General features: G+C 41.0%; 2 protein-coding genes across 6 annotated transcripts in view; one reads left to right on the top strand and one right to left on the bottom strand.

Moving 5' to 3' along the window:
• Positions 1–11,318, bottom strand: elp1 (elongator complex protein 1). 3 transcript variants are annotated; one of them, XM_026357426.2, is made up of 36 exons: positions 11,227–11,318; positions 9,122–9,340; positions 8,811–8,963; positions 8,583–8,664; positions 8,265–8,345; positions 8,089–8,174; positions 7,820–8,010; positions 7,532–7,655; positions 7,315–7,408; positions 6,736–6,966; positions 6,485–6,655; positions 6,225–6,303; positions 5,976–6,131; positions 5,758–5,864; positions 5,450–5,553; positions 5,240–5,293; positions 4,996–5,101; positions 4,748–4,863; positions 4,576–4,649; positions 4,161–4,239; positions 3,903–3,982; positions 3,663–3,800; positions 3,491–3,576; positions 3,160–3,308; positions 2,926–3,049; positions 2,727–2,824; positions 2,329–2,530; positions 2,152–2,213; positions 1,950–2,012; positions 1,720–1,780; positions 1,400–1,513; positions 1,093–1,192; positions 884–1,011; positions 465–616; positions 268–346; positions 1–136 (listed from the first exon to the last, which is right to left on the bottom strand). In XM_026357426.2, the coding sequence occupies exons 2-36, from the start codon at positions 9,269–9,271 to the stop codon at positions 69–71; spliced, it is 3,942 nt and encodes a 1,313-aa protein (XP_026213211.1). In that variant the 5' UTR covers positions 9,272–9,340; positions 11,227–11,318; the 3' UTR covers positions 1–68. The 3 variants fall into 3 exon arrangements, with proteins under 3 accessions (XP_026213211.1, XP_026213210.1, XP_026213212.1); XM_026357425.2 differs by lacking the exon at positions 11,227–11,318 and adding an exon at positions 9,978–10,093; XM_026357427.2 differs by lacking the exon at positions 11,227–11,318 and adding an exon at positions 9,978–10,090 and having other exon boundaries at positions 9,122–9,349.
• arhgef37 (Rho guanine nucleotide exchange factor (GEF) 37) overlaps positions 10,962–15,580 on the top strand; it is a 19,620-nt gene continuing 15,001 nt past the window's right edge. The window contains exons 1-4 of one of the 3 annotated variants that reach the window (XM_026357429.1): positions 10,962–11,157; positions 11,757–11,860; positions 14,038–14,229; positions 14,536–14,633. The gene's annotated coding sequence lies outside the window, so the exon portion shown is untranslated. Of the gene's footprint in view, positions 11,158–11,438; positions 11,531–11,756; positions 11,861–14,037; positions 14,230–14,535; positions 14,634–15,580 lie in introns of those variants that run through there. The other 2 variants (XM_026357431.1, XM_026357430.1) reach the window with 2 other exon arrangements.

Raw genomic sequence — 15,580 nt, forward strand, 5'->3', positions numbered from 1 at the left:
TAATGAGACATTACTCTGATCTTTATTACATAACTCCTTTACAATTAAAACATAGAAACAAAGCTGAATTACTTAAGAATAGTGAGCTTCCACTTGACACCGTTTCTCATCTTTGGTGGTGTCAGGACCTCAGCATCTGCAAAGAAAAACATTTGGAGACAGATAATAGAGACATATTATTATCATCATCATCAGGTGAGTTAAGGCAACAGAAATGGTCAATATAACAAGATGAGAAAGGCTGATTTAACACTGAACGCTGCCGACCTTGCTGTGAAACTACAGGTTTCTGTTGCTGCTGGAAAGAGGCCATGATGCTGTTTGCAGTCGAGTTTGGACCAGTGAGCTGTAAAACCAAATCAGACAACCGTTATGTTTTAATTGTGAAAGAGAGCAAGAGACCTGAAGTCAGATCAGGACACACATGAATAGCGTGTCACTGTTAAAAAGGCAGTCCTAGTTACCGGGGCTTGGTTATTTTGGAGGCCTTCAGGCCAGACCTCAGGTACTGCTGCTGCCATCATCTGCAGGGCGTCCTCGTAGGCCAGCTGCAGCTTTTCTGCCTGTTTGTCAAACTCGAACAGCACCAGGGCCTTCAGCAGGCTGTGCACGTCCTCTGCAGGAGGGGAGGCAGAAACGAGCAGTCAGTCAAGCTGGATGAATAGTTCATATACAATAGAAGTAGTAGAATACAGTGCAGCTTAGATTTGTGAGCAGGAGATTGATTGTAACGCAGATTTAATTCTTCTGCAAAGTAGAACCACATTTCCCAGAGTGCTTTGCTACTTCCAGCTGTTTTACTGCTAAATTTTGTATTGTAGAGATTTGATGATTTTTACAAGCAGACAAATCAAACACACAACATTATGAGTAAATGTGGTACCTCTCATCTTGTCCACTGTGGTGCTGATCTCACCCAGAGCGTACATCAGTGCTCTGTCCTCCATTGGGCTTCCTTCCTTCAGACTGAGCTTTTTTCGCTCGGCTTTCCGCCGATTCTTTGATGATCTCCTGCAGGCAGAGCGAGAATATGAAACCAATTTTCTTTTCTTATGTGGGAAAACGTACAAATCTGAATAAGTTTTGTCTTACGAGGAGATGCGGGAGTTACTCTGGGAGTATTTAGAGTTGGTCATCACGCTGCTGGCTTCAGAGTAAAGTTCAGCATCAGGACAGTCTGGACCATCCTCATCTGTAGGACAAGATGGAGGTTTAACTATATATCCAAGATATATTCTATATATTATTCTATATATTATATTGTGATGTGTCTGCGGTGATAATGTGACGGCAACATATTGACAGATGAACATAATGTTGCAAGGTTGCCGTAAACATTTCTAGAGGTGAACATATAATACAAACACATTGGCTCAGATGCCGTATATGTTTTTCTCACCGAGCATGTCCAGTCGGGCCTTTTCTTTCTGCTCTCGAACCACAGCCAGTCGAGTCCTGTGTCGTACGAACGTCACTACCTGAGTCTCCAGGAAGACAGTCTGGGTGCTGACAGCTAAAACAAGACAACATGTCAACAACAAAAGTTCTTTCTATTTTCTTCCTCTTCTCAACATGTTGCATATCATTTTTCTGTATCCAGTATAGTCTCTTTGTTCGATTCTACTTCCTCTATAAAAGTATCTGAAAGCAATTTGGCTTCTCCTATTTCTGAAGTAAATCAGTAACATCTAGCTTACACTGACTCTGAACTGATTTTACCTTCTAGCAGAGCAGGTTTCAGGTTGGTTTCAGTGATGTCCTGCCTGTTGTGCATGTAAATCTGAAGCAGAGAAAACAATATCTGTATTAAACTATAACACAAACAATGTTAAAGAGTAGAAATGCATTTTAAAATGCTTTATTTTTATTGAACAAGCTTTTCATCATACAAGAAATGTAAAGACATAAAGTGAAAAGACGAGCAGGACGGCAGAACTCTGTTTACTGACCAGTCGAAGAGCCTCCTCCCAGACTGCACCAGTGATCAGGGCCAAGATGGCTTCCTCACAGTCCTGTTGGAAACAAAATCCCAAATCAGAATTCAACTAGCAGCTGCACAGAGGGAATGTTCTGTGGCTGGGTGATCTCTTCTGTTTTGTTTTGTGTGAGTGTGAATAGTCAGAAGCTGTTGATTGCTGCAGACGGTCTTACTTTGGCGTACTGGTCCAACAGTAGAGCAGCTTCGGAGTAACGGCGCTGTTCAATCAGCTTTTCTAGAAAGCAACAAAGGAAACCAACAATAATAGGGTTGCATGCAAAGACTCCCTGCCCCTGAGTCGTATATTCCATCAACTTGCCACTTGTCTGTCTACTAGTAGTCTTGGTTACCTGCCAGGTCTCTGGCCAGCAGGGCTAACTGGTCAGGAGGTAGTGGGATTTGCTGTGCAACACAAATTGCATTTCTCCAACTGGTGCTACTGGCGAAAGCCTGCAGGGCACTGACTGGTTCTCCACATCGCCACAACAACAGGCCAGCTTGCTCCGCCTGCTGCTGCTGCACTAGGTGCTCAGCATAGGCGCAGCTCAGAGCCTGAGGGTCAAAAGTCAAAATCCGGTTTCATGTTTTAGCTACTGTGTAAATGAATCTGTGGCTTTAGGTGCTTGAATAAATCTTGACATTCTGTAATGATGATTAAGTTTTCAACAAAAACTGGTTTGAATGGAATCTAATTAATCTATTTGTTCCAGCTCTGAACTCTGAAATCCATCACACAGACACCTTGTACCTTGTAGTGAGAGCTGTTGGCTGAAAACATTCGCAGAGCTTCACTGTAGAGTTTTTGCTCCTTTACCAGCTGCAGAGCTTCAGGAAAATGTTGTTCTCCTGAAACAAAACACAAAGTTGCGTCCAACTCAGCTCGTCTGGACAAAAAAAAAAAAAAACTAGAACAGCTTCACTTTACTGAGAGGAAAACTGTGACTGACCACACTTGCTGAGGTGATGCAGGGCCTTCTTGTAGCGTTTCAGGTGTTTGTCGATGGTGTAACGTTGGTAGTTTGGCTCCAGACTCTTCAGCATGTTTAAGAAAGGAAGATACTCTTTGGGATCCTGCAGGGATTGACAGAAATGACCAAACATTAAACAGAGCATTTATCATATTACAGTGTTTTTACATATTTTGCTGCCTGAAATGTTTAAGTTTTGACTAATGAGCATACCTTCTGGGATTTCTCAGCCACCATGAGCACAAGGTCGAAGTCATACGTTCCCAGAGAGTGTTCATACAGGTCGTTGACATTGACAAGGAAGAGGAGGTACTTCAGTGCCTCCTCAGCACTCACAGCACCGGGAGCTTCAGAAGGGTTTTCTAATAAATAAAATCACACAACATAATGTAATAACTGAACAAATATCTGCTCTGTGTGTGTGTGTTTGTGTGTGTGTGTGTGTGTGTGTGTGTGTGTGTGTGTGTGTGTGTGTGTGTGTGTGTGTTAGTCAACCAGAATTCAGTTTTACTGCACATCATTACTGAGCTTGATATTCGCTCACCTCGTAGCTCGTGGACTTTCTGCAGAGCGATCTCAAGTTCAGGAACTGTCTTCTTCACGTGAGCCGTCAGAATGGACAGACAGAACCTGCACACATGACATCATGGTGTTTCTATGTGCCACTGTCTGATGTTAATAATGGATATTAGCATCCTAATGATTGTTATCATTACTTGTTTGGATCCATTGATTCCATGGCACCTCGTAAGGCATCACACACCACATCCACCTTCTTCTGACCAGAGGCAGGCTGGGGTTGGATGGGGCTGCTCTCAGGATGGGGGTACATGGTGCTTGTTGTATCCTCCTCCCTGGTTACAAACAAACAAACAAAAAACGCATGTTATTAAAGAGTTTTTTCCTCTTTTCTTCTGCAGGTGACGTCCATCCCTCCAGCTCTGACAAAATCTTACTTGAGCTCCGTGAGAAAAAGGTTGACATCGTTGATAGAGTTGAGTTGCGTGATGAAGGTCTCTATGTTGTCTAGGAACACCTACAGAACGCAAAGAAAACCAATGTACACAAATAATTTGTTTGTACATACTGTAACCATCTGTGCATTTACGGAGTATAACTTGTACTTGTTTATGAAGCTGTGAACAAGAAAGATTTGAATCAAGTCAATTTTCAAAGTAATCTCTTAAACCTAGATGTTAAACCCTCATACAAACCTTTGGGTTATGGTCACAAATGAGGTTGAGGTTGATCCTTAGCTTCCTCATACACTCGAAGGCTTCTCTGAACTTCAAACTGTGAAAATAAAAACAGGTAGGACTAGTTTTAATAATCCAGATGCAGACTGATGATTTTTTCCTGTATACTTTCTTTGCCGGGCAAGAATTGTAGGTAAGATTCTACAGGATACCGTTCATTTAGGCATCACAAAACAAATGGTGAAGCATAAATATAAATAAATAAGATTATTTGTATGTATCTACAAGGACAAAGTTGCAGCGAAAACATGAATTTGATGCCGTCATGCTCAGTGTTGACCTGGTTGGGAGTACAGGTCCACACTAAGATTTTGGCTACTTCCAAAATTCTGTAAAAATCAAACGTGGTATGATGAAAGAAGGTCAAGTTCACCTGTCTAGCCACTTTCTGAGCTGAGCCAACACCAGCGCTCGATGATGGACAGTCTCCAGGTTCCCACGAGGCATCTGAACACACACACACAAATCAAGACAACGAGAGTTAATACAAATTCTCTTAGTTTAATGAGTTTTACATGAAAAAGTCGTTCGTGTGTTAAACTCACTTGTAAAATCACTCTCGTATCTTGAGGTACCACAGTAACGATCCTGGATCCTCTCTCCACCCGTCGCAGTGTCTCGTCATTCTGATTTCCATCTGAGGCCAACGCCACCTGCAGCCCTGCAGGGTCAATGGTCAGTCAACTGAGATATCCCATTAAATATACTAGAGGCAACAGCAACCTTAATAATTCTTCAGGGAGTACAGTGGAACCAAACATAACGGAATGAAAAGACTCAGCCTCCACCCTACCTTTGACACTGAGTGAGCTCAGATGGAGGCAGCGGCAGGTGTGGGAATGTGTGGTGATCAGAAGGAAGTCGTTGCAAACGGCAAAGGAAGAAACGTTTGAGGCAAGCTGAAGAAGAACAGATGTAAATAAGCAAACACAAGGTGAACTAAAGTGTTTACCTTCTGCTTTCACCAGAAATATTCCAAAGTTAAGCTAATGTGTCTTATCACATGTAGATGTTAGAAGCAGCTCGTTGCTTTTTACCTCTGAGTCTCCAGCATAGAGGTGAGATCTGTCCGTCAGGCCAAACAAATATTCCTGTAGACATTAAGTCAAAGCAATGGGCACAAGGGTTTTCACTCCTTCATACACAAGCTGATAACTAGAGTGATGGTTGGTGAGATTTTAGTATATAGTGTTTTAGTATATAGTCTTCCATCTGAACAAATGATTTAAGATATATGTAGCTGATACCTCTCCACTGATGCTGCAGAGGGCCGTCTGAATGCAGGCAACAGGGAAGTTGATGCTACATCCACTGGAGTCAGTCCAGTCCTCTACTGATGGCTCAGGACAATCTACACAGAAAAGTATTTATGTGAACTAATGCTGAATTTTTCATTTCATATGATGTTCTTCAGATGTTATATAACAATGCATTTATTGTTTCTAAAACATAAATATGTGCATCTGGGGTTTGAGAATTTCCCATAAAACAGCTCTTAGTATGAAAAAAAGACAAAACACATTTCAGCAGCAGATGATCAGTGCTGGTTACTGACCCCAGAGCAGCTTCCTGATCTGTCCGTCCTCCAGCTGCAGAGCCACAGTCCTCGTCTGACAGCACTGAACCATACTGACCACAACACCATCCACTTCTATCTCAGACCTGAGTGATAAGAAACATCATATAAAGTCTGCACAATCATCTATAGAAATTAATTTATAAATTTTCATCACAAACATATGGAGGAACTAGAGGAGTTTGCTAAATGCAGACCTGACACTGAGCGTGTCATCAGCATCCTGCGCAGGGCGGAGCATGACCAAGGTGGAGGAGGTTGGCAACAGACCAGAGCTCACACCCACAAACAGCTCATCCTCCAGCCACAGCAGCTGCCGCAGGACCAGAGGGTCATCCTGGAGAGCTGCAACTCTAGGTACATGTGTAGGAAGGACAGTGATAAGACAATGAGCTGTGTGTTAGAGGAAAGGAAAGGGCATACCGAACTGCAGACTGATGTGCTACCTGAAGGTTTTCTGAAGAACCAGGGGACGTGAAATGACCCTAAATCCATCTGCTGTTTTGTCAACGTCTTCTCTTGAATCTGAATTAACATTTAAAAAGATTTGCAAAGAATAACACAGGTCACAATACTATTTACAGTAAAATGTACAGGTACAACACATTTCAATACTAAGGGCAAAACAATTCCATAAATACAGCCAGAATTACTATTGTAGGATAGATTTAAGAGAAAATAATTTAGAAAGCAGATCACAACCGACCTTTGCCATAAACAGAGATCTGTCTGTCAGCAGTGAGTGCTGCCAACTGATTGGTCTTCTGAGGTCGGCAGAGGAAGGTCACCTGGTTCACTGGTGATTTCAGCTGCAGCTCAAATGAACACATGGGAGGAGGAACCACACACTTCCTGAAGGTCGTCATCAGGACCTTATCTGAGCAAAATTAAACAAATATTAGCACCGTGCTAAAATTATACTTCAGTTTTCACTTGTATTGTTTCATTAGCACTCACCTCCATCAATCACGGCCACGTTGGCATTGTCAGTGTCATCCACCCCAGGGCTGCGATCTGTATTCCAGCCCCAGTCATAAGTGATGGTGGTCCAGCCACGGGTCACCATGTGCAGCCGCAGGGGGCGTTCTGGATCCCAGCCAACACAGACCGGAGCCTTCTGAGGATCTTTGCCAAAGTCCAGGCTCTGCTTTAGATACCAGTGGTAGTTCCCCACTGTCCACAGCTGGACTGCAGAGGGAGCATGAACAAGTTTAAGGTGAATTTATTACACACACACGCACGCACACACACACACACACACACACACACAGGCAAAAAAATGGCAAAAAAAAAATTAATTCAGTAAATATTTTGTGCCTTCAAATTTCCTCAACTACAAAAAATGTTTCTGATAATAACATTTCTTTAGCCTTCAGACTAAAATCTCCTGCTCACTATGATTACTTGAAATGCAATATGTCAAGATGTCTATTTCTGATATTTAGCCACCATGTAAACATTTTTCCTAGTTATCTTATTCTAAACTAAGGTATAGTTTGTATGCTGGAATTCTTTAGTTTAGAGACTCTAACTTACCATAAGTGTTCACCTGTCCATCCTCCCCAGGAGTCATGTCTTCCAACCAAACAGCTAAAACTGTGGAGTCACTGTTCCACAGCAGATCCTTCACCTATGAAAACCACATGAATCAATGTAATATTTACAGTATTGATCATTTTCTTCTGAATCATAAACTCTAAAATCTAGCATTCAGTCCTTTTAAGGTTTGTGTGACATGTTTATTAAAACGTGCCTTCGCCTGATCTTTGCTGAACGGCAGAGTGAAATCTCCATGCAGGAGTCCGTTCTTCTCCATGAACACCACACTGTGTTTGTTGGGATGACGCTGAGAGCTTGCTATCAGGCTGCCTGAGGGTCTGAAACAGGAGAAACCAGGAGACAATTTAATATGGAGTCACCCAGTCTTTTAAAAGTATTACTATTATAATCTTCAAATTCAAAACAGCCAACATCCAGGAAACGGCGAATCAGAAAAGAGTGAAGAAGCTCAAGATAAACTGAAAGACAACAGCACTCTTACTTCCAGCAGAGCGCCTGCTCTAGGCCACTGATGGGCTCACTGGTGGCCTGCAGGACGCCCTCTCTGTTCCACACTCGGACCTTCCTGCCTCCAGTCTGAGGACAGACAGCACTGACAGCAAACAGCTGACCGTCACCACGCCATGTCACCCGCGGCCTGTGGTCATCCCACGCAGCAGCTGGCTGCACCTCCTGTGGACATATGTTTACATCATTACGAATACTTTCATATCACTACAAGCTCTGAAGTTTCTGTGGTTAAAATCCGACCTGGAGTTTTCTCTGTGCGGCCTGCTTCCCCTCTGAGCCATGGAACTGTGTCTCCTTCTTCCCCCAGCCCACTGTAATGAACTTCCCTGAAAAAGAAACAATGCAGATGTTAACACTGATCAAAATATTATTGTCACTCGACTAGAAAACATCAGAATGATCAGAAGCCACTGCACCTTCACCAAAATCATCCTGGTGGATTCCAAACTCAATGATAGGCTCGAAGTCCTTGGTCATCATTATAATCGTTTCCTGACCTGTGATTATAAATTGATAACGACTTAGTCATTTATAACACTGGTTAGTATGTTTAACAAAAACAACTGATCTTTAAGTTACATATCGAATGTATTTTAAATCTTAAGCAACAGTTGATCTTGACTTTATTCATCTTTTAAATAAAACTGACACTTTTGTTCTGCTTTGACAATTTCCAAAAAAAAAAAAAAAAATCTTTTGGTTTGAATTCCACCGTTTTGACTTTTTGAACAGACCAGTAGTAAGAACGACAAGCTCTTCATCAGGACTCCAGCTCATCGAGGTCAGACCGCTGTCCACACTGCCGACACACTCCACCTGTGCAAAACAAACACATACATTCTGTAAAATATCTGCTCTTCACCTCGAACTCAACACTTGTTGAGGTATGATTTGTCACAACTGTCAAACAGCCTTGTGAAGGTGGAGACATTTTTGACGTTCTATATTTCTGTGCTGCAGACCTGGCAGGTGTTGAGGTTGAAGAGGATAACATCCCCTCCAGCTGTGGCCAAACATGCTGACTCAAGTTCGGCCAGGTCCTGCAGTCCAACCACCACGCCGCAGCCATCATCAGGAAGGAAACCATCAGCAGTCAACGATGCCTCGTTTACAACCTGCACAGAATAGTATTGTTGAAATTACGTAGGCAACTATAAACACAGTGCTACACTCAACAAAAGAAAGGCAAGTCAAAAATTGTTTTTCAGCAGCTAAGGCTGAGAACCCCATCTCCTCCTGAAGCAAAAGGACATACAGGTTCCAACAAGCTCACCTGTCCAGTTCGAGGATCAAACTCTGTGATGGAGTACTGAGACAAAACCAGCAGGGTGCCAGTGTCAGCTCGCACAGACAAATACTGCGGGGAGCCTGGACCCTGCAGCTCTGAGCTCCGCAGGCTCTTCAGCAGCTTCAGGTTCCTCATCTCACATCAGGACAGAAAAGAACCACACTCAGCCTGAGTCTGAAGCCAAAGGCTGCAGAACACCTGAAACTGCAAACACTGAACATGGTCAGTACTGAAATCAGTGACAGGTAAATCTAGGTGATTCTTTAGTACAGGACTGATAGTGTGACAGAAACAACAAGCATCTTTCTCTGATTTCAGTTAACGTAATACAGTGAACTGGCTTCAGTGTCGTCTTAAATGAACTGTTGTACATAAATAGGAAATGCCATTTGACCACAGTTCTTAAAATCAGTCTCAGGTTTCGATATTTTGTTGGCTTTAATTCTGAATAATCGCCTCGCAGAAGAAAATCTGTTGTACTCCTACTTGTTAAACACGACCGTAAGTTAGATTGACCCATTATCGGACACTCCCTCTATTTAACAAAACCCTGGATGACTCTCTTATGCTGATAATTAACGATATAATGCAAAGTTTATCTACATATTTAAAATTGTATTTGATACATACTGTAGTTTCTTTATGCTACATTCAGTTGTCGGAACTTTAACAAAACAGTAATTTCACGTTGAGAGTTTAAAGACCAAAGTTAAAGTAGCGTCCGAAAATGGAACTGTGTGCTAGCTTACCATTAAACCCTGAAACACGACTTGTTCTCGCTACAATAACAGATAAACAGAATGACAGCTACGAATATAACATGGAAACCTTATAAACTCACCCAGAACAAACAGCTTGAAGCAATAAAACCCTTTAAATATCCCGCATCAACAACACAACAACATGCATGTGGCGCTGTCAGGCTCGTAACCTTTCACCTCTGACGATGATATGCGCGTTCCCGGCAGTGTCGCCCCCTGACGGTGGGAGTGAGCATAACACAGCACAACACGAAATGATAGGATCAGAAAGTGTTGGTTATTTTCCATATACATGGATTAAAATGAGTCACAAATAAAACTAAAATATACTTTAAACACCCTATTTATAGCACCACAAACTAAAATGGGGAATGCCTACTTCACTTCTACAGATTTGTATTCTGTTCTCATTTTTCCCTCTCTATAATGCTTCTTATTTCTCTACATGTGGTACCACAGTGAGAAACTGCAGTAACATAGAGTACTTCATATTTCCATGATACACAACTGTAGGCATACTGAATGTCCTGTATTCAAACCTTTAGTTTAGTTAGAGTACAGTAAACTGTACAATAACAACCTTTAGTAGGTGTTTAATTGTTGTACTACTCTACTTATGTACTAATAAATTATAAATATAAGTAGCATTTAATTCTACCATGACTCATCTATTTTTAACAATGTTGTTATATAAATATAAATTAATAAATATATAGTATTTTTGAGGTTATTATCATCACTGGTATATTATTCATTGAAAGTAGAAATGTAAAACTAAAGTAAGTTGGGATGAAGTAGATTTTTTGCCTGAAACAGCAAAAACAAAACATGTTCTACTCATTAAATTATTATATCATTACTGGTACACGTTATTATTCATCTGAAAAGATAAATATAGCCTAATAGTTCACTAAATTTTGTGGCTCAGACTTAAAAGTAGTGAATGAACCACCTGATTCAACAATACATGAAACGAGAAATGCAATTAGCACAACTAAATCAAAGTAGTGAAGTAAAAAGTTTAATGTTTCCCTCTGAAAATTAGTCTTAAAGTATAAAGACATTAAAAACTAGAGGATTTGATCAGTCCCGTTATTTCTCACGCTCATTCGTCTTTCGGCTTCCGGATGTTGCTCCTTTCACTCGGCTTTTATTTTGTAAGAAAACCGGATGTTGTTCTCTGCGGTTGCCGGACTCCGACGACAACAGGTGAGCGAGAGTTCAGCGTCAGTAACGAGTGTGGGATCACTTCAGCACAAGGTAAATATCAAATCACATTTGTCGGTAATTCTCTGATTTTTATATCGTAATACAGGACAGTAGACTTACCTCACTGTGACAGGCGCCGAGTGTTTTCATCTGGCTCATCGTCCGTTTGCTAACGATCCAGAATTAGCAGGTTTAACATCCTCAGACTGTTCAAGTTCAGCTTTAAGTATCGTCTTCACTCACTTCCGCCAACAACTCGTCTCATTCCCAGTAAACTGAAGCTGCTGGTGTGTTAGTTTAACACTGATGTGAACTGGAAGATGCTGTTTTATGGAGACATTTGGGAGACAGGTGCTTCAGGGTTCAGGCTGTGTTGTGTCCAGCTGCTGCTCAGGAGCTGCTCGGTACATCTTACACAGACAAGGTTGACTTGACTTAAATGTGTACTTGAAATATGGAACAAGCATTTCAAAGCATGTATGTCTCTAAATCGGTCTTATGAGTGTCATTTCATCCCATTCTGTCACCTTTAATATGTGTGTGAAGGTGTTAAATGGATGAAGAGCTGTCACTTAACTCAGATTGAAACAGAGACATGAACTCTGAATCTGTAAAATGATGTTTAGTCTATTTCAATTTGTTTATTTCAGGTCTCCGGGGATCAGGAATCTGAGCTTCCTGTGATGTTTCCGTCTCCTGCTGCTGCCCTTCGTGTTCTCAGTGGAGGTTCACATGTGAAGACCTAAAGCAAATTGTAAGTAACACTATAAAGTTTAATATTACCATCAGTCTCATGCATGTAGACCTACGTTGTTTAGTCATAGGTTGATAAGATGCTAACTTGAAATAAAGTTTCTTCATCGAGCCTCTTATCTCACAATTTGGTGTCACAAGGTTTGTCATGAGTCACTGTTTGTGAATCTTTCATAGCTTTTTTGCTGTATAATCCACACTTAACTTTGAAATGACTGTTTCTGTTGCATCATTCTGTTGGTTCCTCTTTGACATACTTATAATAACTTCATTATAATCAAGTTTCCTTTAATTAAATTGCTTTAATTGTTTTGCTAACATTTCTTCCTGCCAGTCGAATTCCTTTGATGCCATGTTGTGAAAACAACAAGCATAAAACCTGAGAGTGAAAGCTAAACAAGTAAAATGAGCTGATGTAAACCTTCATATTATAGAACGCGTCAGGGAAATAAAAAAGTGTGCACATCTTAAATCTGCTGACACTTTGTCATAGGATATATATAGATAATTGAGCTACTGTGTGTCACCAGTCAAACCCAGAAATGACAGAACAGCTTCTATATTTAGCTTTCTCCACCTTACTAACTCTTCATTACTTGAATCACCCACCCATTCAGTGACTCTGAAACACGTGAATTAAAACTCTCCTTCCTAAAAAACAGTTTGATGATGCATGTGTTAAGCAAGATTTTTATAAATGCCTTAATCGACAGTTGAGAGAAGACAGGAAACGAAAGTAGAGAGAGAGAAAAGTGGGGAACAACAATTACCAACGGACCCTGGATGGTCTTCAAACAGGGACTCTAATCCCCGGGTGACTAGAGTGCCGTAAATGAGTGAAGGATTTGAAAAAGCTAGGCAGCACTGGTATTTATATTTGCCTCAGACTAAGTTTGCCATTTCTGTTATAATATTTCTCATCACATTTACTGTGAAACCAATATCGATATCTGTAACTTCATAGCAGTAACAACAGCTTCAGATGTTTGCTCAACCTTGGCAGCAGCATAACGAATGCTTTCTGTGAGTGAAGCATTTACCTTCTTGGAATGGGAGGTTTTGACGCTAGAGAGATGCCTTAAGTGTGACATCATGTTTCAAATCCAAGTCCTCCTGCAGCACACCTTAAGTTATCATCACATCAACATAAGTCAGCTGGTGAAAGAATCCAGTCGTGCAGCATTCCTTCCTGACATGAACTGGACTAACCACTGTCTTCCTGCCATCCTCATTCCAAACTCATTGAGTGTATATAATCTGAATTCCTGCACAGTCTCAACCTTGTTTCATGCCAACACCATATTTTAAATATACCCAACGTTCACTGGCAAACATTAAAATAGTAATTTTACTGTTTTTGTACTTGTGTCATCGTTATGTAATGTATGAACAACAACCAGTGCCACATACAACTGCATATAAAGGTTTATTTGCAATGACTCCTCCTACATGGGACTTTAAAATTTAAAATAGAACGTTTAAAGCCCAGAGGAAAATCACTGAGGTAAAAATGACAGAGTCCTGCCTGTTCTGTTGGTTTTCAATCTCCACCCTGTTATTTTTTGGATTTGCTGTAACCTCGTGTGTCCACACATTATCAAACAACAGCTCTTCTGTGTTGAAGGAAAGTTTACTTGAAGACTTGGAGAGATGACAACCTGACCTTGTGGTGTTGATCTCAAACACACAAAAATACTGTCCCAGCTTTACTTAAACTATCTTTCCACATGTTAAATGTTAAAGTGTTGATGGCTACGCTGGGGGCACAGCCCTAGAGATGGTAATTTCTCAGCAATGGGATGGATTGCTGTGCATTTTTCCATTTATTTATACAGACATTCACAGTGTCCAGAGACACAAGTGTACTGACTAACGATCCCTTTTTCCTCAAGCTCCACCAGCAGACCGTGATATTCGTCACTGATATTCAAGATGCTCAGAGGTGGAATCAGAATGTCACTAATCCCAGTGTCTCTAGTTAACAGCTTATATATGATATAGGCCAGTAACCTGTGACTGTTTTTACAGCACAACCATGAGGTTGTTGTTTGTTTTGTTGTTGTTTTTTGTGTGAGTTAATAATATGAGTTAATATCTACAGATCTATTTGTATAAATGTTTTATTTCTATCTAAACAATATCTAAAGTAGCTACGAATGTCTTGTTGTTTTCCATTAGAAAGTCCAGACCACCTCTTGGCAATTGGAAGAGGATGGGACGTCCCTCTGTGCTTTTGTTTCCTGTGAGAGGAAAACTTCAGCCATTTGGATGCTGTGTCTTTATTGGGCCGTTTAGTGGTTCGTGAAGGTGTTTTCTCATTGGTCATTTAGCTCTCTCTGAAGAATCATCAGCCAGTCAACTTCTGCCTGGGTGAGTGCCACTTCCCCTTCACACCAGCTGCTGCAGTCAATCAGCTTATTCAGCAGTGTGTGTGTGTCCTCGATCCCCTCTCCACACACACACACCCCCTCCCCCTTTTCCTCTACAAAACAGCCAGCCCACCCTCCTTTCCACTCCCATCCCCCTCTGTACCTCACACACTCATATACCGTCTCTTCTCTCTCTCTCTCTCACACACACACACACACACACCCACTCCTGCCGCATGTAGCTCAGCAGCAACTGTGGTTGTTGGAGAAAGTTACACCAGTGCATGTGTTTGTGTTTTCCATGCAGCAGCGTCTCCACTGCAGCAGATTTCTACTTCAGCTGGGGACAGAGCACAGGGTGGAGAGAGAGGAGAGTTCGAGCTTCACTGCAGCTGAATCACTGAGGTAATTATAACCTTATCTCCTGTAAATGTTTTTGAATGATACTCTGTCATTTTTGTACATGTTGTAATTAGAAGATGCCTGGAGTTATGACACACTTGTTTTGGATGTAAAGACACTTTTCTTGCGTCAGATGTGTCTTAGAGTAATGTTTTTCTGTGTGTTTGTGCTCTAACTGTTATAATGTAGTGGTTAGAGCTGCAGATCAGTACCAGGGTTTTTTCCTCATCCCTACAAAACTAGGACTAGGACTATGTTCTGTAGAGATTTTACAAGCTTTTTGGTTGAAAAGATAAGTTCTCAAGTGTCTCAACTGGCTAAACATAAAGGTCTGTCAAGAACTAAAACTGGCAAAGCTCTGATTTAGATAAATATTTCATTGATAGCTTTTGGTACAGTTTTTTATGGTTGTTGTGAACCTATTTCTTTCTGTTTTAAATCACAGCTCTTAGCTCACCAGATGCTGCTGAAACCTTAAACCTTTTTTTGGGGAGAAAAGAAAAATCTGTAACAGAAGATTACATGAAAAAGAAAAACAAAAATTCAACAGTGATGTACAGTTGGTGGATATGTGAAAAATACAAAGCAACTCTATTGCATTGTAGGTTTGAAAATAGTAACAAATGTTTATCTCATTTGCTAAATAAAAACAAAATATAAAATATAGATTTATGTGGGGAATTAAGGGTTTTTGTTTTACAACTGCAGTTAAAAGTATTGTAGTCTGTTACAGCAGTTGCCTTAATGGAAAATATCAGAAACATTTCTCCATTTGACCCAGTTGACTTTCACTTATCAGTGCCAGTAAGGCCTGTGCATACAGTGGTGAAAAAAACTATGTGAACCTTTTGAAAATTTGTAGTTTTCTGCATTAATTTGTTATAAAAGGTGATCTGGTGACTGGTCGCCCACTTCTTTGCACAGTAGCCACAGTCCCAAAGTGTCTTGTC

This window comes from Anabas testudineus, chromosome 10, assembly GCF_900324465.2.
Source record: "Anabas testudineus chromosome 10, fAnaTes1.2, whole genome shotgun sequence".
In the NCBI taxonomy this organism is placed as follows: Eukaryota; Metazoa; Chordata; class Actinopteri; order Anabantiformes; family Anabantidae; genus Anabas; species Anabas testudineus.